Raw genomic sequence first — 22,653 nt, 5'->3', positions numbered from 1 at the left:
GTTCAAGTGTCCAAATAAGGTCTGTTCATTGCGTTGATATGTGTAGTTTGTAAGTTGTGGTTAATCCCTCTGGAATTTTTTTGGTATATGGTATGAGCTGGCAGGTTTAAATGAGAAAATCCATGTAAAAATGTTTCAGACAGTGCTTAGTCCATATTAATTATAAATATCTACGCCTACTATTGTCTGTTCCCCTTGGTTTGATGAGTCAGACGTTTGCTTTGTTTATTTGTTTTTAAGGAGCCAGCCCATAGATTTCTTTATTTGTTCTACTTAATTTTTCAGTTCTCAATTCATTAGTATCTATCTCCATTGTTTTATTCTTTTACTTTCTTTTAGTATGTTTTGCTTATTTCTCAATGTCTTGAATTTATTAACTGAAAAATGTTTATTGCACACTTTCCCCACATCAGACACTGTGTTAAATGTTGGGAATACAATAGTTAGCAAATAAATGTGGCCACTTCCTCAGGAAACTTGTAGTTTGTGGTTTATACTTGAACCCAAATTTTAATTCTTTTTGTTTATTTAATAATAAAAGCACTTATGTATGTGTCTTAGTGTAGATTTGGCTAGATTCTATAACTTTTGCTATACAGTATAAATCTGTTGTATTATGTGGACTCATAAAATCTTTGATAGTCATTTTTAACATATAGAAATGGTAATTTCATACAGCTCAACCTAAATGATTTTTTAAAATTAATATACTTTTTTTTGTTTCAAATAAAAATGTTTTTATTTGAAACAAATAGTTGCACCAATATACTTTGTTTTTTAGAGCAGTTTTAGGTTTACAGAAAACTTGACCAAAGTCCAGAGAATTCCCATAAACCCCCTCAGCACTGCCCTGACCCCTCACAATTCCTCCCTTATTAACATCCTGCATTAGCACAGTACACTGATTACAACTGAAACATTATTGCTGCCTAATGTCAGTAGATACATTAGGGTATACTCTTTGTGGCCTGTGTTCTATGGGCTTGACAAACATAATGACATGTGTCCTCCATTACTGTAGCGTACAGAGTAATTTCACTGCCCTAAAACCCCAGTGCTCCACCTGTTCGCCCCTCTCTTCTCTCAGTCCCCCAACCCCCTAACAGCTGCTGATATTTTCACTGCCCCTGTAGTTTGCCTTTTTCAGAATGTTACATAGTTGGAATCCTACATTATGAAGCCTTTTCAGATTAACTTCTTTCTGTAAGTAATTTACACATAAGGTTCTTCCATGTCTTTTCATGGCTGGATAGCTCGTTTTGTTTAATCACTGAATACTGTTCCATTGTTTGGATGGACCACAGTTTGTTTATCCATCACCTACTGAAGGATGTCTTGGTTGCTCCTCAGTTCTGGCAATTATGAATAAAGCTGCCATGAACATTCATGTAAAGGATTTTAGGTGGATATAACTTTTCAACTCATTGAAGTAAATAACAAGGAACACAGTTGCTGGATTGTTTGGGAAGAGTTTGTTTAGGTTTTGAAGAAACTGCCAAACTGTCTTCCAAAGTGGCTGCTCCATTTTGCATTCCCACCAGCTATGAGTGAGAGTTCCTGTTGCTCCACGTCCTGGTCAGCATTTGGTGTTGTCAGTGTTCCGGGTATTAGCCATTCCATTAGGTGTGTAGTGATGTCTCATTATTGTTTTAATTAGCAGTTATCTGATGACATGTGACGTTGAGCATCTTTTCATGTGCTACTTGCCATCTGTACCTTCTTTGGTGAAGTGTTCAGATCTTTTGCCCATTTTTTAATTGAGTTGTTCATTTTCTTATTAAGTTTTAGTATCTTACTAAGTATATTTTGGATACCAGTGATTTATCAGATGTGTCTTTTGTAAATATTTTCTGTCATTTTTTGGCTCGTTTTCTCATTCTCTTGGCAGTGTCCAAATAGACTTTTATTTTAAGGGGAAATCAAGGGAACCTGTGTGCCACAGACTGCTGGTTAGATGCCATTTAAACCATAAGTCTGACATGAAGACCCTTTGAAGGGAAATATTTTGAATTTTGTGACAGATTCGACAGAGAAAAGGATCAAATATGAATTTGAGCTTACTTAGTAATTTTGTTATAATAGGATTATGCTTATGGAAATACAAGATTTGGAAAACCTCACATATTTTATCACAATAATTGAGAAATGTAGTCTGGCCAGTTTCAGAGGCATATAAAGAAAAAGTATATACTGTGGAAAGATAAATACTAGCTGATGTCACTGTTAGATGGATTATATTTTAATTATTGACTTGAAAAAAAAAGATTATCAACTTGATAAAGACCTATACAGAACAACTTCCTGCAGTGCTGTTGAACTGTTCATTCATTGGTTCCTATGGGATGTCAGTTCTAGTCTTGACTCATTCATTCATTCTTTCATCAATTTGTCTTTGGTCATATGATGTATTATTATTTTGTTCATTAATTTTATTATTATTTTACCTCCTTACATGTAAGTTTGGATAACCTTAATGGATGCAAAAGTATTTTTTTAAAAAGTTCTTATCTTTTAGAAAGACATAATTATTTCATATTTAAATTCATGTATTGAATTTGCACATTAAGACATACATTATAAAAAGAAAATTGAGAACAGAATTAGATTTCAAAACAAAATTCACAATTGCATGTGATCAAAGATTAATTCTGTGAAGTCCTGTGACTTTTAGTTTTACAAATATTCTGAAAGATGTAATGGAGAAGGGCTGGGACAGAATTTCTCTTAATATATTTTAAAATGCACATATGATTGAAAATAAATTTGTGAGGAGGGTAGGTACTTTAATTATAACTTATATTTCAAATACATTCAAAAATAACCATATTCTTGTTTTAGTATATGAAGCTGGAATGAATTTGAATTTAAGGTTGTGATTTCATTTGCATAATGTGTTATTTTTTGCATAATGTGTTGTTTTTCACAGAGATGTTCTTTAGAATACTTTATCAAAATGTGCATTTTATATTAATACTTTAAAAATTCTTGCCTGTTAATTAAGTTTATAAAATCTCAGATGGAGATTAGAAAACACATACACTTTTTTCCGTCTGCACTATCTGTGGAATACAATCAAGACAATAAATGCTTTATTACTTTGTTGTGTTCAATCATCTAAATTCAGTTTATTGTACAAGACAGAAATTTGGCTTCGGGAAATTAAAAACCCGTTGTTCAGTTAGATTTTTAAAATAAAGTAATAACTGTTTTTTTTTCTAGCTCTGTGATTGGTTACGTGTTAATGAAGGTTGTTTTGGGCGGTCCTCAACCTGTACTTCCTTTGAACTTCACGAGACATCGTCTTTAAATGCTTATGTAAAGAACCTAGTTCAAGAGTATATTAAGGCACCTGCTTGGGAAAGTAAGTGTGAAATCATTTTTCTGGATTGATATAACCAAAATATTTACAAAGAACGTTTAACTGGTTTTCAGGTCAAGATATGGGCTTAACTAACTGTTGTGCCAGTTTACTGATGTCACACTTGTATTTTGGCCAAATACTGTGACCAACAGGATGTAAAAGTACTGCACCGTAAGTTGTGCCTTATCTGTTCTAGGTCTTGAGATTTAAATGGTTTAATATGCTTTAAGAAACTAACAAGTGGCCAGAGTAGGAATTGGACACCAATAAATCAATTGATTCTACAATTACCAAATCTTTTTGGGCTAGAGATTGCAGATATATTTTTGGAGCCTCTAAAATGGAAATATTTGTAAATAAATCTGTTCTTCTGTTTTCAAATGGTTACATTTAATGTGAACTGATTATGAAAAGTAATTTTAGAGAAAAATTATGTTTGATTGTTTTTGTTTTTCTTTTTGCCACATACTTAGCAGAGATTAACCTTGCAACTTCTTTGGCGGAATGTGTAGAACTGTGTCAGGGAAGAACTAGTAGCAGCTTCATTAATTAAGATGCTTTTTACATTTCTAATGCTTGTCCTTCTTTAAAGTCATTAGTGATCCTTTGGGTCAATTGCATCTTTGAATTTAATGAGTTTTAAATTTCGTAGCTTTGTTTCAGACCGAGTCATTTTCATTTACTGATTTCTCTGATCTGATCATGGAATAGGTCTTAAGTGATCAGATAATTATCCTTCCAAAAGACATAAATGTATCTGTTCTTCCTTCTTAAAACATTTCTCTTTTGTGTTTTATTCTATTATCTAGTAAATTTTCTGTGCTGTTAGTTGGAAGATTCTTTTGTTAGGCATATAAAAGTAAATAAATTTTAGTCCCTACTAGAGTAAACATAGATTAGACCCTAAAATAGAGCTTGCCTTATAATTCAGTATATAACAGCATCAGAAAACTGATTAAATATTCAAAATTGGATGAAACAAGATTTTTAGTGTTTCTTCCTTAACATTTCTAGGACTTAAAATATACTGTTTAATATAATACTCTATGTTAAATTTTAAAAAATTGATTTTAAGTGGACAGGACGCATTTATGTGTGTGTATGTGTTTTTAATATTTTGACTTTTAATATCCTTGGCTAAGTGCCTTTATAAAATTTTAGTTTAGTTACCAGTTACTGGGCTTTTGTTCAGAATAACTTACTGAATTCCAAAACAAACCCTATTTAGTTGAGTTTTTGAGCATAAAATATGTGCAGTATTCAAATTTGTTTTTACAGAAAGACTTGTCAGCCAAAACATACTTTCAATAGCCTTTTCTTTGGGTTTTGACAGCATAGGTAGATTTTACACTATTTATTCAGCAAACATATATCATGTGTTTTCTGAGTGTCAGGCATGGGGGTTACAGAGGTAAAAAATACATCTCCTGCCCTCAGAGAGAGCATAATCTAGCAAGGGAGATGATGAGTAAGCAGATAGTCCTGGCACAACGCCTGAAGGACGTACGCACTGGGATGGGGAACCTTTGTGAGCAGTACCTATCCAGAACAGGGGAGGTCACCTGATGGGTTGACACCCAATGAGTGAATAGATATGAATGTGAAAAGCGGGAAAGCATATCCCATAAGGCTTGGATGTACTGAGGTAGATAGGCATCCCTCTGTTTGTCTGTCTGTCTGTCTGTCTATGGCATGGACTGGGATGGGAATGGTAAGAGAGGATGGATATGAGATAGGTGTATAGTATCTACATATATATACATCTGTGGTATATAAAACAACAAAGCAACAATAATGAAAACCACACAAAACCAACATCAACAAACAAAAATGGTGAAGAGCTTTCCAAGCAGGCTTTCTGACTTACAGAAAGTGGAACAATGTTTAGAAACAGCAGGAAAGGCTTACCAGGGCTTGGAAGTCTAAGAGGAACCACAGTGACGTGTATTTGCAGAAATAAATCAGGCAGTCCATCAGAAAGAATATGTAGGAAGCAGCTATGACAAAGACCCCTGCCAGACTGTGTCCTTCACTGGAGAGTCAGGCCCTGGATTATTACTGGCTTGGTGCTGTGACACTCCTTAAAATCAGGTAACAGTCAGTAAAAATCCACCAAGCTTCTGATTTATCGCCTTCCGTTTCAGTAGCCAAGGTGAAAAGTTGCTTAGGATTTCAAAAAGCATCTGTGCTTCTATAACTTTGCAATTGGTGCTTTGCTGGAGGCAAGTGGGAACGATCTGCTTAGCCACTTTGAAGACCCCAACATGTGTGCTCGCCAAACCCGAATGTGTGGGATTGAAACCCAAAGGCTTCTGGCTCATGTGGTCTATGAGTGGAGAAGATGCTGAAGTTGCATTGGGATGACAAACAATTCATTCTCAAACACATCCCCACCCCTGCCATGAGGTCAAAAGGAATCTTGATTATATGATTGCTAGAGAATACAGGGAACTGAATAGTGTAATGGTATTTCATTTCAGTCTTCATTTATGAATGAATTTTTAAATGTGGGATATAAAGTATTAATGTAAGTAAAAATGTTTCAGAGAACTTTCAATAATTCATCTTTATAACATAAATTTAATCTAAATTTTTTTTGAATAGTATCAACATTTAGATTTTTAAAATACAAGCAGATTTCTTATTGATGGCAAGCAAATAGCATTTATAGCATTAAAAAATAATGTGTAGTAAAGTTTATCCTTTTATTTTTAAACTGAATTAACTACATGCAAGTATATATTTTTAATATTGTCGGTCTCCTGTACTATTCTGATAAATTTCTATCAAAATATATTAAATCACTTCTAAAATATATTAGAATATTTTTAAATGTTTTAAGTATTTGAATCACTGGGCTGGAAAACTAGATCCTTTACCTAAATCTTTCTTGGGAGTTGAGGTGAAGTGTATAATCTTACTATAGTAATATACCGTGAGTGATAAGGAAATCTACCTATGACTTACTTTCATATAACTGGCTTTCAGAGATAAAAAATATTAATGTTATTAGTTAACCAAGTTCTCTTTTCCAAAGATTGTTCTAGGAACTTTGCATATATTGTTTAATTTTTATAATAAACCCAAGGAAAGCCATAGGTTTTATCACTTTGATTTCATAGAAGATGCCTTAAACTTTCTGAGAGGTTAATTGACTGTCAAAGGTCCTACAACTAATGAACAGTTGGGCTGGGATTCAAACACTGGTCTGGGGCACCAGCGCCTCATCTGGTTCCATTTCAGGGAATGCTCTTCTTTTAGCTGAAATACTAGACTTGCACCTTCACCAGTCACCTTGCATCTACTCTTGCTTCCCCTGAAATCTCTTTTCCACATTGTATCTAGAGAGAAATCTTTTTGAAATACAAGTTTCGATCTTACAAATTTCTCTTTCTTTGTATACAGGCATACGGTGGAGGTAGGGTGGGTTTGGTCCAGACCCCTGCAATAAAGAAAGTATCGCAATAAAGCGAGTCACATGAATCTTTTTGTTTCCTGGTGCATACAGAAGTTATGTTTACACTGTACTATAGTCTATTAAGTGTGCGATAGCATATGTCAAAAAAATGTGCACACCTTAATTAGAAAATATTTTGATAAAATGCTGACTGTCATCTGAGCCTTCAGTGAGACCTGCCTAATCTTTCTGCTGGTGGAGGGTCTTACCTGGATTTCGATGGCTGCTGATTGATGGGCAGTGGCTGCTGAAGGTTGGGGTGGCTGTGGCAATTTCTTAAAATACAACAATGAATTTTGCCGTATCGATTGACTCTTCCTTTCATGAACAGTTTCTCTGTAGCATGTGATGCTGTTTGATAGCATTTTACCCACTGTAGGACTTCTTTCAAATTTGGGGGCAATCCTCTCAAACCCTGCCTCTCCTTTATCAACTAAGTTTATGTGATATTCTCAATCCCTTGTTGTCACTTCAACAGTCTTTACTGCATCTTCACCAGTAGATTGCATCTCAGGAAACCACTTCCTTTGCTTATCCGTAAGAGGCATCTCCTCATCCATGAAAGTTTTATCATGAGATGCAGCAATTCAGTCACATCTTCAGGCTCCACTTCTCGTTCTAGTTCTCCTGCTGTTTCCACCACATCTGCACTGACTTCCTCCACTGAAGTCGTGAACCCCACAAAGTCATCCATGAGGGTTGGAATCCACGTCTTCCAAATTCCTGGGAATGTTGACATTTTGATCTCCTCCCATGAATCATGAATGTCCTTAATGGCATCGAGAATGGTGAGCCCTTCCCAGAAGGTTTTCAATTCGCTTTGCTCAGATCCATCAGAGGAATCACTATCTATGGTGGCTGTAGCCTAATGAAGTGTATTTCTTAAGTACTAAGACTTAAAAATAAAAATTACTCTTGATCCCTGGGCTGGAGATGGATTTGTGTCAGCAGCATGAAAACAACATTAATCTCATTGTACATCTCCACCAGAGCTCTTGGGTGACCAGGTGCATTGTCAATGAGCAGGAATATTTTGAAAGGATTTTTTTTTGTTTCTGAGCAGTAGGTCTCAACAGTGGGCTTCAAATGTTTAAACCATGCTGCAGATAGATATGCTGCCATCCAGGTTTCGCTGTTCCATGTATAGAGCACAGGCAGAGCAGATCTGACATAATTCTTAAGGCCCTAGGATTTTCTGAATGATAAGTGAGCATTGGCTTCCACGTAAAGTCACCTGCATGTGCCCCTAAGGAGAGTCAGCCGTCCTTCGAAAGTTTGAATCCGGGCACTGACTCTCCTCTCTCGTTGTGAAAGTTCTAGATGGCATCTTCTTCCAATATGAGTCTGTTTCCTCTACATTGAAAATCTGCTGTTTAGAGTATGGCTACTTCATTAATCTTAACTAGATCTTCTGGAGAACTTGCTGCAGCTTTTACATCAGCACTTGCTGCTTCACCTTGGATTTTAATGTTAGGGAGATGGCTTCTTTCCTGAAACTTCATGAACCAAGCCCTGCCAACTTCAAACTTTACTTCTGCAGCTTCCTCACCTCTCAAGCCTTCGCAGAATTGAAGAGAGTTACAGCCTTGCTGTGGATTAGACTTTGGCTGAAGGGAATGTTATGGCTGGTTTGGTCTTCTATCCAGACCACTGAAACTTTTCTCCATGTCAAAAATAAGGCTGTTTCTCTTTCTTATCATTCGTGTGTTCGCTGGAGTAGCACTTTTAATTTCCTTCAAGAACTGTTCCTTTGCATTCACAGGTTGGCTAACTGTTTGGTGCCAGAGACCTAGCTTTTGGCCGATCTGAGATAGCCTATCTGTTTGGTGCCTGAGATAGCTTTTGGCCTATCTCAGCTTTCAACATGCCTTCCTCACTACGCTTCATCATTTCTGGTTTTGATTTAAAGTGGGACACATGTGACTCTTCCTTTCACTTGAGCACGGTAGAGTTAGTAATTGGCCTAATGTCAATATTGTTGTATCTCAGCGAATAGGGAGGCAGAGGAGAGGGAGAGAAATGAGGGCACGGCCGGTTAGTGGAGCAGCCAGAACACACGACGTTTAGGATTAAGTTTGCCGTCTTACGTGGGAGTGGGAGTGGTGCCCCAGGACAATTTCAATAGTACCACTGAGATCACTAAGCACAGACCACCAGAACAAGTACAGTGATCATGAAAGAGTTTGCAATGTTTCGAGAATTGCCCAAATGTGACACAGACACAAAGGAGCAAATGCTGTTGGAAAATGGTGCCGATAGCCTTGCTCGATGCAGGGTTGCCACAAACCCAAACCCTGCATTTGTAAAACCGGTGGTATCTGCAAAGCGCAGTAGAGGAAGGTATGCCTGTGCCCTCATGTGAACCTTCAGCGGCTTCCTCGTCAGGGTAAAGAAGAAACCCTTCACATGGCCCACAGAGCACCGGGTCTCTCCGCTTGTTTCTGTGCCTTCGTCTTTGTCATCCCTCCCCTGTGTGCCCAGCTGCGGGCACCCTTTCGTTTCCTGGAAGGAGGCACACTCCCTTCCGCCAGATGGCCCCTGGTTTGCTCCACTGCCGGGGAGTCTTGTCTCCCTCCAACTGTCATTTCTGTCTCAGCCTCTTAGTCCAACTGCCGTTTCTGCAGCATGACCTTCTCTTACTCCCGGACGAGGCACATCCTTCTAGTGTATACTCTGCTAGCACCATTACAGCACCCACTACAGTTAGCATTTTACATTCTTTCGTGTGTTTGGGGAGTGCTTTTCTCCCGTCCTGCTCTGCGAATTCCGTGAGCACAGGAACCACCGTGTCTGCACAGCGAGGGCAGGGCCTGGCATGTGCTAAGCATGTCAACGTGTGTTTTACCTCTATTCAGTGAGGGTAACCATGAGCCATTTCATGTCAGCTGTATTTCTGTAATCATGTCATATTGGTAAGACAATCATTTAGCTGCTTTGCTTTTGAAGCTTCATGTTGGAAGGTTTTGTGAATGCTTTGCAAACTAAACTGCTGCTATCTCAGCAGAAGAAAAGTGCGATATGCCTGACTGGTCGGAGGCCGGACTTGTTGCTCTGATGGTCTTGCTGGCTGTAGACGTGGAAGGAACGAAGAGCCAATACAGGTGAGCGCTTCTGAACTTGTAAGCAAAGCTTTTAAAAACAGCTACCCAGATTTATGGTGCGTATTCAGACTTTCCATGGCTGGCATGGAGTTGACCACAGTGTATTAAAGGAGAGAATGAGAACATTGGCAATGTATTAAAGACATGTTTAAAGTGAACAATAAATTAATAGTGATAAGGGTTTATTATTCCTTTTAGGTTGGTAAGTTAAACTGTTAGAGAAGTTTTAAAAAACTATATACAGTAATCACTGGTTTTATAGAAGAATATTAGAAGAATGTGTTGTAAGATACTAGCATAAGATTAGGTAAAGAAATTTACTGGATTTGACCCCTTGGTAAAGTGTATAATGAAAAGAAAGGAAAAAGATAAAACAAACTCATTGATATTTTGCGAATGTGATCAGATCAGTTCTCTCAGATTATAGTTGCTGCCAAAAGCAGCTTCAGTAGGTAGTGCACTTGCATGGTATGCAGTTAATTTGGTTTCATCAAATCTCTTTTCTAGACAAACTTTTAGTACTAACATTGGTTATAACAGTTTTTCATAAATCCTTAATTCTTTGCATTTTTTGTTGTTGACATGTCTCATCTCCTTGACTAGCATTTGTTTTTATTTTGAATTATGGAAGCAAAGTATCAGTATTTTAACTTGCAGATCAGTAGGACGTAGGGTTTCCTTCACAGTGGTGCCTGGAGCTGACACAGTATGTTCTTCCTGTGCTTTCGTGCCAGCGAATTGCTACCCTCTCCGAGAAGGTGCAGACCTAATGGTTAGCGAGAAGGTTGGAGTGAAAGCTCAGTCCTATAGGTGCCAGGTGTTTGGGTCGTCGTGAGAGTGGTTATGTCGAATTGCATCCATTAGTTAACCAATTCCACAAATTATAGGTGGGAAATAATTTCTTTATGCTTTTGAAGTGCTTGATTTGGGCATGTCTTTTAATATCTAGTGAAAAGCGGATAACACAGAATGTACTGAGGATATTCTTAGATCCTCTTCTGGATGCCCTTATGAAGTTGGGTACAAATGCCTACATGCCCTTGCTGAAAACTGACAGATGCCTCCAGCTGCTGTTGAAGTTATTGCACACTTGCTTGTTCAAAGGTTCCAGTACCCAAGATGGTGAGGATAAATAGTTTCTATGCGTATCTTACTTGGTATATTGTTGGTATTTAGAATGAAAGGAAATTCCGTGCATTCAGCTGATATTTACTGAGTAGCTCTTGGTGGCACTGGGGACACAGCAGGGCAGCAGCACACCCTCTGCCCTCACCGAGCTGATGTTCTAGTGTTTATGTCTGTTGGTTACTATTGAGTTTAGAATATAATTTCATTTGCTTTTATTGCTTTAATTTATGCTTCTCATTGATTTCTAGACCGTTGAAAATGATCACTATTTCATATGTTTAAGCAAGATCCATTTCTTAGCACCATGAGGCTAGATGTTGCAGAAAGTAAGTTACAGCATGAGAGTGGCAGCAATTTTATAATTATTTTTAAATGTTAATCTTTAAGCACCTTTTAAGTAGAAAATACTTCATACAGAAAGTATTATGGTAGTAGACAGAAGCATTGAGCGCTTTCTTCCTCCTTAAACTAAGATGTCTGTGAAACAGTTGCAAACCCAGTGGACATGAGAGATGAGAATGTTGGTTGGTAAACCTTGATTCCCAATCTTTTCTGACCAGTTTCATTTGGAATTGTAGAAATTAAAGTTAAAAGAAAATATTGGTATTTAGTTAAACCTGAGGATAGTATTGATAAGGTAGAATTTTAATATATGCTTGCAGAATATTAAAGCTAGTTTCCAGCTTCTGATATTTTTGATAATAGTAGAACCAAATGCTGTACACATAACAGTGACTTTTTATAAGATTTTTAACTCCTTAAGGGCATAAATTTGGATTTATTCGATGTCTTGACTGCTTTACTAGGCTCAGCGCTTTCAAGTGCAGGGCTGGGTCATGAGTACCTTTTAGAAAACTTGTGATTTTGATTGCACAGGAGGTTATGTATGTCACGGTGCAAAACAAGCGCCTGTGAACTTACCGCCCAATCAAAGAACGAAGTTACCTGAAGTCCTCTCTCCCCTCCTTTTGCCTCCTGATTTTGACTTTTATCTTTATCACTTGGGTGCACTTTAAAAAATGGTTTTACCGCATTTATAGATAAACCTCAACAATATGCTGTCTCATTTTCTTGCTTGTGAACTTTATAGAAATGTTACTTTACTGTAGGACGTCTTCTGTGACTTTCTTTCACTTAACACGCTTCTAAGGTTCACCCTGCCCTGTCTTAGACACCATCATTTCCCCTATTGTAATGTTGCATTGTGATGGCAGCACAGTGCTCGTTCTCCTGTTGTGGCGCATTGGCTTGTGTTTAGTTATTGCTGTTTCGTGCAGTGCTGTGTGGACACCTGCCTGCATGACCCCTGGGCCCGTGTGTGAGTCCCAGGGCCTATTCCCGTTCTTAGGGGAGTGCGTGCAGAGCTCAGAAGATAATGGAAATGGGTTTTCCAAGGAGTCGTATACACATTTTATGTTCTCACCTGAAGAATGTATGAATTCCCTTATTACCTAGTATGAACCAAAGAAATACCTGTTTATTTGATAGCAGTTGACTTCTGTGTAACTGCTAAACCATATCAAATTTCATCCACGTCAAATAGGTCTTAATCCTGAAAGGATTTCTTTGATGAGAGAAGAGGAAAACAGTTATTTCCATTTTATAAATGAGCAAATAGTCTAGGAATTAATTACTGTACAAGGGTTAATGAACAAATAATGGGAAAGTCAGAAATATCTAGGTATATTCACTATTGGTGTATGATTGAGGTCTGGTAATGAACTGCTATTTGGGAAAACTCTGACTTTATTGTCTTTTAAATTTAATTTTCAATGTTTTATTATAGAAATCTTTAAAGATACAAAAAATTGAGATGCCATAATAAATCCCCATGCACCTATCACCCAGCTTTTTACGTCTTTTTGAGAGTACAAACTGCAGTGGCTTCCCTCTTTGTCCTCCGTTTTTCCATTGCTTTTGTTTTATTTTATTTTCCTTCTTAAAAAGCCCGTTAAAGCTGGAATGACACATAGGAGAAAGGAAGTGAGATGTAGGAAAGCAGTATGGCTAGGTGTGTTTTCCCCTCCTCCTCCATTTAACCTGTGACACTTTCTGTGCTGATACCCCTTTGGAAGATGTTTACCTCTTAATGGAAGGAGACTCTGAAAAACCTTCCATCTGGTATTGGGGAATTCATCACTCAGCGTCTGTGGCAAGCACTGCTTCAAAGCACAAGGATCTAGTCATGACAGAGGAGACAAAACCCCTGCCCTGTGGGATTTTTACACTCTCCTGTGCAGCTGGACTGGGTGGGAAGAGAGGTGACAAGCAGTGATGATATCAAGTATGGCAGTTTGATAGGTGCGATGGGAAAAACAAGCCAGGGAAAGTGGGACAGGGCATGCTGGGGAGTCGAGGTTGAGGGTTACAGATTTAGTTAGGTTGGTCGGGAAGGCTCACTGTGGAGGTAACATTTAGCAAAGGCTTAAAGAGCTGAGGGAGGGAGGTCTTCCTGGGAGAGGGGGTGGCGTGTGGAGAAGCCCCAGGGCGAGTGCTGGCTGTCTGAGGAGGCAGCCAGGTGAGGAGTACTCGCAGATGAATTTGGAATTTTGCGAGGCAAAGGGTGACTGTTGTGTAGAACTTCGTGGGCCATTTTAAAGGGATGGCTTTTATTAGAGGGTTTTGGGCTGAGGAGTGATAAGAGCTGACTTAATTTTAAAAAGCTCCCTCTGGCTGTACTGTTGACAGCAAGCCATAGGGGGACAAAAACTGAGGCCAGAAGACAAGTTCCTGGGTTTTACCAGGCACTGGTCATGAATACTGGAATTGTATTATAATTTGAGGTATATTTTTATGGTTCTGTCAACAGAATTTGCTGATGGTTTCGATGTGGGCTGTGAGAAAAAGAGAATACTCAGGGTTACTTGATTTTTGAAGAAGTTGGACAGGTTGGAGTTGCCTTTTACTAAGCTTAGAAAGACTGGAGTTGGAGAAGGTTTTAGATGAGGAGTCCTGTTCTCCAGAGTTTAAGTGCGAGATACCGTTCAGGGGGCCTGGTCGAGTTGCTGAGTTGGCATTTGTTATCTTCCTGTTACTGCTTTGTTAAAATTATTTTTGTGTTCTGATTGGGTGCTTTCTGCTGCCTTTCTTCTAAATTGCTGATTTGATCCTCTGCTTCATCTAATCTACTATTGATTCTTTCTAGTGCAGTCTTCATTTCAGTTATTCTTTATTTCTGACTCGTCCTTTTTTTAATGATTTCTATGTCCTCTTTTTGTCCCTACTGTCTCTGCTGAAGTTCTCACTAAGTTCCTTGAGCATTCTTACAGCCAGTGTTTTAAACTCTGTCTATGGTAGGTTGGTTGCCTCCATTTCATTTAGTTCTACTTCTGGAGGTTTCTCCTGTTCTTTTATTTGAGACATGTTTCTTTGTTCCTTATTCTTGCTGCCACTCTGTGTTTACTCTTATGTATTAGGTAGATCTCCTGTGTCTCTCAGTCTTTGCTGGTGGCCTTATGTAGTTTCTGTCTTGTGTGGTCCAATGGCGCGGTCTCCCTGATCTCCTATGCATGTGTTCCAGGAGTGTCCCTTGAGTGTGTTGTGTGTGTTCTCCTATTGTAGTTGAGCCTTAATTGTTTTTGGCATGTCAGTGGGTGGGATTGACTCCCAGGGTGACTGAGGATTGGCTATGCCCACAGTGTATGACCTGCTGTGTGGGGGCTGACCCCTCAGAGGAGGATTTGCCCCCATGGGCTCTTGTGCCTGTTGAGACCCCCTTTTGGGTGTACTGCTTGTGGGGCTAACCAGGTAGTGCTCTGGTGTGGTCTGAAGCTGGCCTCTGGGTGTGTTGTTTCTGGTGTCTCTGGGGAGGGGCTCCCATGCAGGCCAATTTCAGCCTTGCCTGTGACTGGCCCGGGGCTACCTGGTGGGAGCTACAAAGCTGTATGCAATTGGTTACTACCTGTGTTGGACCTGGAGGCAAGTAGGGGTGGCCTTCCTATAAACTGAGGCTGGATGCCACCAGTATCGGGCCTGGGACAGCTTAGCAAACGGCCCCAGGCCCCCCTATGTCTGTTGCCACCTACTGCCTGCCCATAAGTCTCAGCCACTGAAGAGCCTCCTTAGGTGCATGGGCTGGGCTAGGTGACCTGGTGTTGACAGTGCTCCCAGTGGTGAGGCCCGAGTCATTGGGGGGGGGGAAGGGGTCTCAGGGAGTCACGGAGTATGGCCAGTGGGTTTTACAAAGTTAATGCAGATTCAGTTCTTGTGCCAGTGTTGAGCCTGTGGCCACTGTGTGAAATGCCCTGAGAACACCGAGGCCAGCTACCACTCGCTTTGGGCCCACAGACCTCTGAGAGCCACCCAAGAAAGGCTGCAGCATGAGCTGGGGCTGACCGCCCACCACTGAAAGTTTCCCAGGCTGCTGTACAAGCCTCTCACAGCTTTCAGGGTTGGGCTAGCTGCCCAGGAGCTGAGAATGCCCAGGGTGAGGCCACACTAGCTGGGCGAGGTAGGGTTCAAGGGAGTCACTAAAGTGGTGCATGCTCAGATTTTACCAGACCAATGTGGTCTTAGATTTGTCCCTGTGGGTGTTGGTTCACCACAGGAAAGATGGCGCCCTCTTGTAGCCTACACCTATCACTCCATGGAGTGATGATGGGGGCTGTCCCTCTAGCTCTCTCCCTGCAGCCACACAACTCAGTCTTTCCCCATATGTCCCTGGTGCCCCTCTGCCTTAGCCCAGACAGTTTATATGTTTTGCTTTGAACCATCAAGCAAATTTTAACTCAAGAGAAGAGCCTATGACATTTACCTAGATATTGACCATTCCATTTGCTTTTCTTTCATTCCACTTTCCCATATTTCCCTACGTCATCATATCTGTTTTGTTTGAAAAACACCTTTTAGCATTTTTTTGAACAGGTTTGTTGGCAGTGAATTCTCTTAGTTTTTCTTCATCTGAGAATGTCTTCAGTTCGCCTTCTTCACTGAAGAATATTTGTTGCTGGATATAAAATTCTGGTTTGATAGATCTTTTCCTTCAGCAATTCAAAAATGTTGTCTGCTTCTGGCCCCCGTGCTTTCTCATTAGAACTGGAGCAATTCCGACTGTTCTTCCCCAGGGTGATGTGTTGTTTTCTCTTTTTTTGAGAGTGTTTCTTTGTCTTTTGTTTTTAGCAGTTTGGTTATAATGTGGGCATGACTTTCTTTGGGCTTATTCATTTTTAAGTTCCCTGAACTTCTTGAATATGTAGGTTTATACCTTTTACCAAATTTGGAAAGTTTTCAGCCATTTTTTTAATTCAAATATTTTTTTCAGCATGAGTTTTTTTCTTCTTCTGGGACTCTCATGACATGTATATTAGATCTTTATTATTATCCTACAGGTCTCTGAGGCTCTGTTAATTTTTTCAATCCCTCTTTTTACTCTGTTAGTCAGAATGCATATTTTACTGATCAGTTTTCAAGTTTACTGACTCTTCTTTTGCATCTCCTTTCTGTGATTGAGCCCATCCAGTGAGTTATTTTTATTTCAGTTTTTAATACTTCTCAGTTGTAAAATTTCTATTTGGTTTTTGTGTGTATATTTTATTTCTTTGCTGAGATTTTCTATTCCATTTGTTCAAGAGTGTTCTGATTGACTGTTGAAGCATTTTTATAACAGTTGTTTTAAAGTATTTGTTGGATTATTCTGACATCAGTGTCATCTCAGTGTTGTTTTTTGTAGATTGTCTTTTCCTAGGAATTTCCTGATGTATCACATGTCTGGTTGTTTTGGGTTGCATCCCAGATATCTTGAATATTACGTTATGAGACTCTGGATCTTGTTTAAGTCCTGTGCAGAATGTTCGTATTTTTTTCAGGACGCAGTCAGCCTCGTGAGGGTTAGGCCTCAATTCCATCCCAGCTTCTGTGGGTGCTGGTTCCACTGTCAGTTTGGTTTTCAGATCCTTTGCAGTGCTGTCTTGACCTGTGCCACGTGTTCCATGCAGGGGCCATTCTGGACTTGGGCAGCTGTCTTTGTTAGTTCAGCCCTTTGGTTTGCTGGTTAGTATCTGATCCATGCAGAAAAGTTCAGGGTGGGCCCAGGTGTCACAAACCACTTTCTGGGACCACTTTCCTGGGTGCCTCCCTCTGTGGACTCTTCTAAGGGCTCACTGTCTGCTTCCTTGGGGTTCTCCTTTTCATTCTCTGACCAGAAAGTTGGGGTGCATTCTACTGCCCACTTTCTTAACGCTCCTGCATCTGGTTCCAGTCTAGAGTCTTTTCACTGCTGTTCTATGTTACTTCTTTCTGAATCCGTCTGCTACTTTTTTACCTCTCAGAGTCTACAAATAGCTGCTTCAAATATTCTGTCTGGATCTGGGACCTGCATTCACTGAGAGACGGTGGTGTGTCCCTGTTCCAGCTCATCTAGAACTGCTCAATGATTTTTAACATGAATTACAGATTTCTCCGTGGTATGAATGACTGTTACATTATTGGGATCCTTTTTTGGTGAGGCACGCGTGTGCTTGTCGTAGTTGTATTACTGCTATGCTATCTAGTATGTTTTGTACCAAATAACTTATTTCTGTTATTTTAATTGCGCTTTTTTCCCCCCGTGTAGATGAGGTGTTTACCCTGCTTCAGAACTTTGTCATGTCTGCTACAGAGAGCATCTCTGACTTTATCCTCAGAAGATTTACTATGAATGAACTAAGTAGTGTAAGTATTCATATTGGAGTAACTTTTCATTCTTTTAATCAATGTTGGAGTGATTACTGACTGGCAGGCGCTGTGTTAAATTGAAAAGAAAATTACTTTCTTAAGAAGCAGCCTTAAGAAGCAGAAACAATATAAGCTTTGGAGTTACCTAGTTCCAATTCCATCTGTGTAATAACTGTGACCTTGGGAAAGTTAGGTAGCTTTTCTGAGCCTCAGTTTTCTCATCTGCAAAGTGGAGACCATACATCTTCTTAGGGTTTAGAGTTTCAGGTGGTGTAACATATTTGACATACTTGACATACAGATGCATATTTGGTCCCAGTTTCCAGAGACTGTGGTTTGGCAGGTTTGGGATGGGACCAGGATCACTACATACATACTTTTCAAGCTCCAGAAGTGATTCTGAAATGTAGCTAGGGTTGGGAACAAGAGGTCTGAGATAAGAGAATGCTCTGTGAATGTATTTATTTTCTTTGGGACCACTCGTCACATAATCTATTCTAGATTTCTGGGACATCTGAAAAAAAATTAATCAGTTTTCCCCCTTTTTTCGAGAATACTTTGAAAATACCAATTCATATAGGAATGCCTATTCTCATTTTTAAATTTTTTTTGGTTGAAATCCCTAGGAACAAATGTTGAAGCAACTAGATTGTCAATAAAGTAAGGATATATAATTATTTTAACAACTTTTATTAGACTACCCAGTTAAGTACATTTATTTGATAGCTGGTAAGCAGATGTAAAAATATAAAAAGACAAGTTTTATACTAAAATACTTGAGAAGGGAATACTTATGATGGAAAAGCAAGGAAATATAAAGTATATATAACTCCTCTGGAGTGGGGAGTAGTTATCTTTAGCTTTCTTCTTCTTAAGCAATTGTTAACATCAGTTTTCCTACACCTAAATTTCCAAGAAGGCATTTAATAAAGAAGTAACTTTTTTGTTTGTTTTGGTCCAATATCACTTTATTATCATCAGTATTATTTAACTTTCGGTTATGGAAGTTTTCAAACATACACCAAAGAAGTATAATGACCCTCCATGTACCCATTATGTCAGTGTTTTTGTTTGTTTGGAATTTGAAGCTAAAAATAGCTTTAAAAAGGGAAAGGTTAATGTGATTTTATCTTTTAGATGCACAGGTTTTCAAAAGTACACTCGGTATATGGTAGTTTGAAATTATTTTGAAAAATTCACTCTTTAATAAATCAGGTACTAGAATTCCCGATGAAGTACATTTGTTGGGTAGGTTTAGAGTTTAATAGTATCTTCTCCTACTTTCCCTCACCTGAATGGCGTGACGGTCAGTGTTTAACAACCGGCTGTTGGGGAAGAAAGCCCCGGTCTGTGGTGTGCCTGTTTCGATGGCTGGTTTCAAGCCTCCAGCATGAGTTGGGGAGAGGTGATCCATCATCGCAGTGCTCGTGGCTCCAGGGCACCGTGGCCTCAGTTTACTTCACGGAGGAAATAGAGGCCATCAGATTGGAATCGCCTCAATGTCTGTACACTTGTGCGCTGCCTGAATCTTCCTGTTACAGCAGAGTCAGGAGTCTGGGGCTGATCTTCTTCCATTTTCTCAGGGTCTTCACACTATTGATTGTCCTCTCTCTGTCTTGTATTGTCAACCTCTCCTTTTCTCCTGAATTCTTTCCATGAGCATTGAAACAGCTTTCAGAGCCCCTCACCTTAAAAGAACTCTCAATTCCATGTTCCCTCAGGCCCCCTACGCCCCTGCGAGCGAATCTGTGAGGACTCCTCCCCACTCTCACCTGGTTTCCACCTGTCAGGACGCAGATGGCTGGCTCTCAAGCTGTCAGTGACTACCTTGTCGTAATCTAACGGGTACTTTTCAAACCATTCTTTCCTCCACTCCTTGGCCCCATGGGACGCTGCTGACCACTCCCCTTGAAACACTGCCCTCGGGAGCTTCTGTGACATTGTCCTCTCCTGGTGCTTCCCCACCTGTCTTGCCATTACTCCTGCTTTTCCTCTGAATGTCCATCCTCTACTATGTCGCCTGAAAGTAAGAGCTTCAAGCTGGGCCCGGCCTGTTTCTCATTCTCTCCTGTTTCGGTGATCTCTTCTGCGTTCCCCAGCTTCAGTTATGCCAAGGACCCTTCTGTCTCTGTGCCCACCCCAGACTGCGCCTGAGCTTCATGCTCATTCAGTCAACTGCTCTTGACAACTTGGAGTTGAGTTTCTTACATCAGGTACTCACTCAAAACTGCCCCTTATCATCCTGCAGGAGCTTCTCTGGGTTCCCCTTCCAAGCCATTTCTCAAGCTCAAACCTGAGGATCCCCCTGGCACCTTATGCCTTACTCTCAGCCCGTGTACAATCCATCACCAGGTCCTGCAGTTGTCACCTTCTCCCTGTGCTGTCCTGGCACTTGGCAAAGTGGCATGTAGTGATGCTCAGTAAAACTGATTAAATTAATGCAGTGTGTGCTTCCTGTGTGGCATAGAAGGCCTCTGAGGGTATAGTAATTGGTACAGTAATGATAACAAGCCTGATAGTAGCCACTCGCTGCCAGTCCATTCAGCCTACTTTCTCTCACTTCATTCTTTCCAAACCCCTGTGGTGGAGAGACATTACCCTCCCCGCTGTGTGGATAAGGAATCTGAGGCCTATAGAGCTTAGGGAGCGTGGCGTAGGTCACAGAGCTGAGTGGTAGCTTGGGTGGTATAGGTCACAGAGCTGAGTGGTAGAACTGGACTGTGCTGGAGTTTGCAAGTCCAATAGACCCGCGTTTCACTGTCCGTCCTCGCTGGCTCTGAGCTGCTGGGTGAGTTATTTAACCTCTCGGAGACTTCGTCGTCGTCTTAGGAATGTGGTAAAGTCACCTTCCTTGTGAGATCGGAGTATTACAACCTGCCTGAAACAGAGGAAGTGGTAATTACTCTAATGGATATTATGTGTGATGTGTTAACCCTGGGTGCAAGAATTGGAGAACATAGTTCCTGCCCGCTGGGGTCTCATGACCCAGGTGGGAGCAGAGTCCATGTGGTCTGCGGACGGCAGTCAGTGTGGGCACCCAGAGGTCCTCGCTCTGCATGGGGAGAGCGCGGACGGCTTCTGGGAAATGACTTTTTCTCTCATCAGTCTCGTTTTGGTACACTTAAATAAACTAATTTATTTCCTGCCTGAACTCCTGTAGTTTTGTGAAAATCACAGACCCTGCTTGTTGAGTGTCTTGTTGTCTGTCGTCTTTAGGTTTCAGACCTGGATCGTTGCCATTTATACCTGAAGGTCCTAACTGAGCTTACACAACTCCATCTGAAGGTGGGGTGGAAGAGCGGTAACCCCATCTGGAGAGTTCTTTCTCCTTTGAAAAACACGTCCGTTCGGCATCTTCAAGACATGGACAGTGGACAGGTGACCCTTTGTGCTTCAGGGCTTGTATTAATCGTTAAGTTGAGTAAGGCTCACATGGGACACTTCTGATTATTATGCGGTACTTTGATATCACACGCATCTGCTGAAATCTAACTTTTAAAATAGTCTCCTGTGTTCATAGTATTTGACGAAGAGTGGGGCTCCTGTTGTTAGGTATGTGGCGCTTCAGTCTTAAAGGCGCGTAGCACACACTGGGTCTGCACTAGGTCTCGTGCTCATATACCGGCAAGCAGCACTTGAATGCGTCCAAATCCAAAGTCATCAGTCTCCTGTCCAGAGCCCTCCAGGCCTGGCTTTCGTCCGCATTTTCTAACTTAGTTATCCACTGCCTTTCCTGTGTGCTGCTGTCACTCTAGGCCATCACGTAGAGTTTCGCTGGGCACAAACACATGTCCTAGCCTTCCCTATGTTGGCTTTCATCCTGCCTGGTCCTTCCACCGAGAATGCCCTCCCCCCCATATACACTTGTTAGTACCTAGTCTGTTCTTTACGGCCCAACTCAAATCACACTTTTTTGGAGGCCTTCTTGGACCAGTGTCTCATTCATTCCTTCATTTCCCTACTGCTCTTTATGCCTCCAGTATAGTGTTTGTTTCCATCTACATGTTTTTGGAGTGATTTATGTATATGTCTTCTCCACTAGATTTCAGTACCTGGAGGCATTTCTTACATGATATAATAAGGCGTTGTGGTTATGAGCACAGGCTTTGGAGTTTGGACTTCCTGGCTGTGAATCCTGGCTTTACCCTTGCTAGCTGTGTGACCTTCAGGAAGTTACATAACCTGTCTGTGCCTCATATACTGCACCTGCAAAATGAGAGCTATAGGGCTGATGTGAGAAGTAAAACAAGCTCATGTTAGAACAGTGCCGGGCACATAGAAAGTCCTTAATAAGTGTTAGCTGTTTTAACTTAACACATGGAAAGTGTCTAACAAAGTTGAGCTGAATCATAGTTTAGTCCAGGTTGCTAATTAAAACAGTGAACTTACTTGATTGCTTTAATAACCTAATTTTTAAAGTAGTTTTCAAGAACTGTCCTAAAAAATGATGGAGGACTGATTAATAATTCAGTGTCCTGTCTAGTACAAATTAGTCTATTAGTGATATGAAAGGACATTGTGAGTTTTGAATGTAGGCCAAAACCATGAACCACACCACAGTAATTCTTAGACTGGCTTGCTTTCTTTATCACTGAGTTACATTTAGGTTCGTTAGCAGGGAGCATACTGCCTCAAAAGTAACACTCAATTTTATTTCATATGTTGGCAGTGTTGCTATGTAAAATTTGCTTGTAGAGATACTTATTTTAGGGGTGTGAGGGCAGGTATGGCGTCAGGAGTAGAAAGCACCTTTCTGGTGGAGATGTCACTGGGTGGCAGTCCCTGGGAGACCAGAGTCTCTTCGGTGCAGCTGTTTTGTGTGTCTGAGTGCCTGCCTGCCCTCCTGGCTTCTTGGTTGGAAATGTGACTTTCTAAGTACGAAGCCAGACTGTCCTGCTTTCCTCCTTTGTGCTCCTACATGTAGAGTTTCAAGTGCTTTCCATGAAATACCCTAT

At 40.4% G+C, this 22,653-nt stretch overlaps 1 protein-coding gene across 6 annotated transcripts in view; it reads left to right on the top strand.

Moving 5' to 3' along the window:
- The window catches only part of TARBP1 (tRNA guanosine 2 -O-methyltransferase TARBP1), a 68,730-nt gene that overhangs the window by 16,554 nt on the left and 29,523 nt on the right, over positions 1–22,653 (top strand). For 4 of the 6 annotated variants that reach the window (XR_002138649.2, XR_012490748.1, XM_019746981.2 and 1 more), the window contains exons 10-14: positions 3,220–3,361; positions 9,820–9,919; positions 10,869–11,041; positions 17,598–17,695; positions 20,915–21,076. Coding sequence is in view for 4 of the 6 variants with exons in the window: in XM_019746981.2 (XP_019602540.2) it covers positions 3,220–3,361; positions 9,820–9,919; positions 10,869–11,041; positions 17,598–17,695; positions 20,915–21,076 (675 nt within the window). In the remaining 2 variants the exon portion in view is untranslated. The remainder of the gene's footprint in view (positions 1–3,219; positions 3,362–9,819; positions 9,920–10,868; positions 11,042–17,597; positions 17,696–20,914; positions 21,077–22,653) is intronic. The other 2 variants (XM_019746982.2, XM_019746984.2) reach the window with 2 other exon arrangements.

This window comes from Rhinolophus sinicus, linkage group LG12 (assembly GCF_036562045.2).
Source record: "Rhinolophus sinicus isolate RSC01 linkage group LG12, ASM3656204v1, whole genome shotgun sequence".
Taxonomy (NCBI): domain Eukaryota; kingdom Metazoa; phylum Chordata; class Mammalia; order Chiroptera; family Rhinolophidae; genus Rhinolophus; species Rhinolophus sinicus.
Note: the sequence above shows the minus strand (reverse complement) of the source record. Positions and strands in the feature narration are given on the sequence as shown.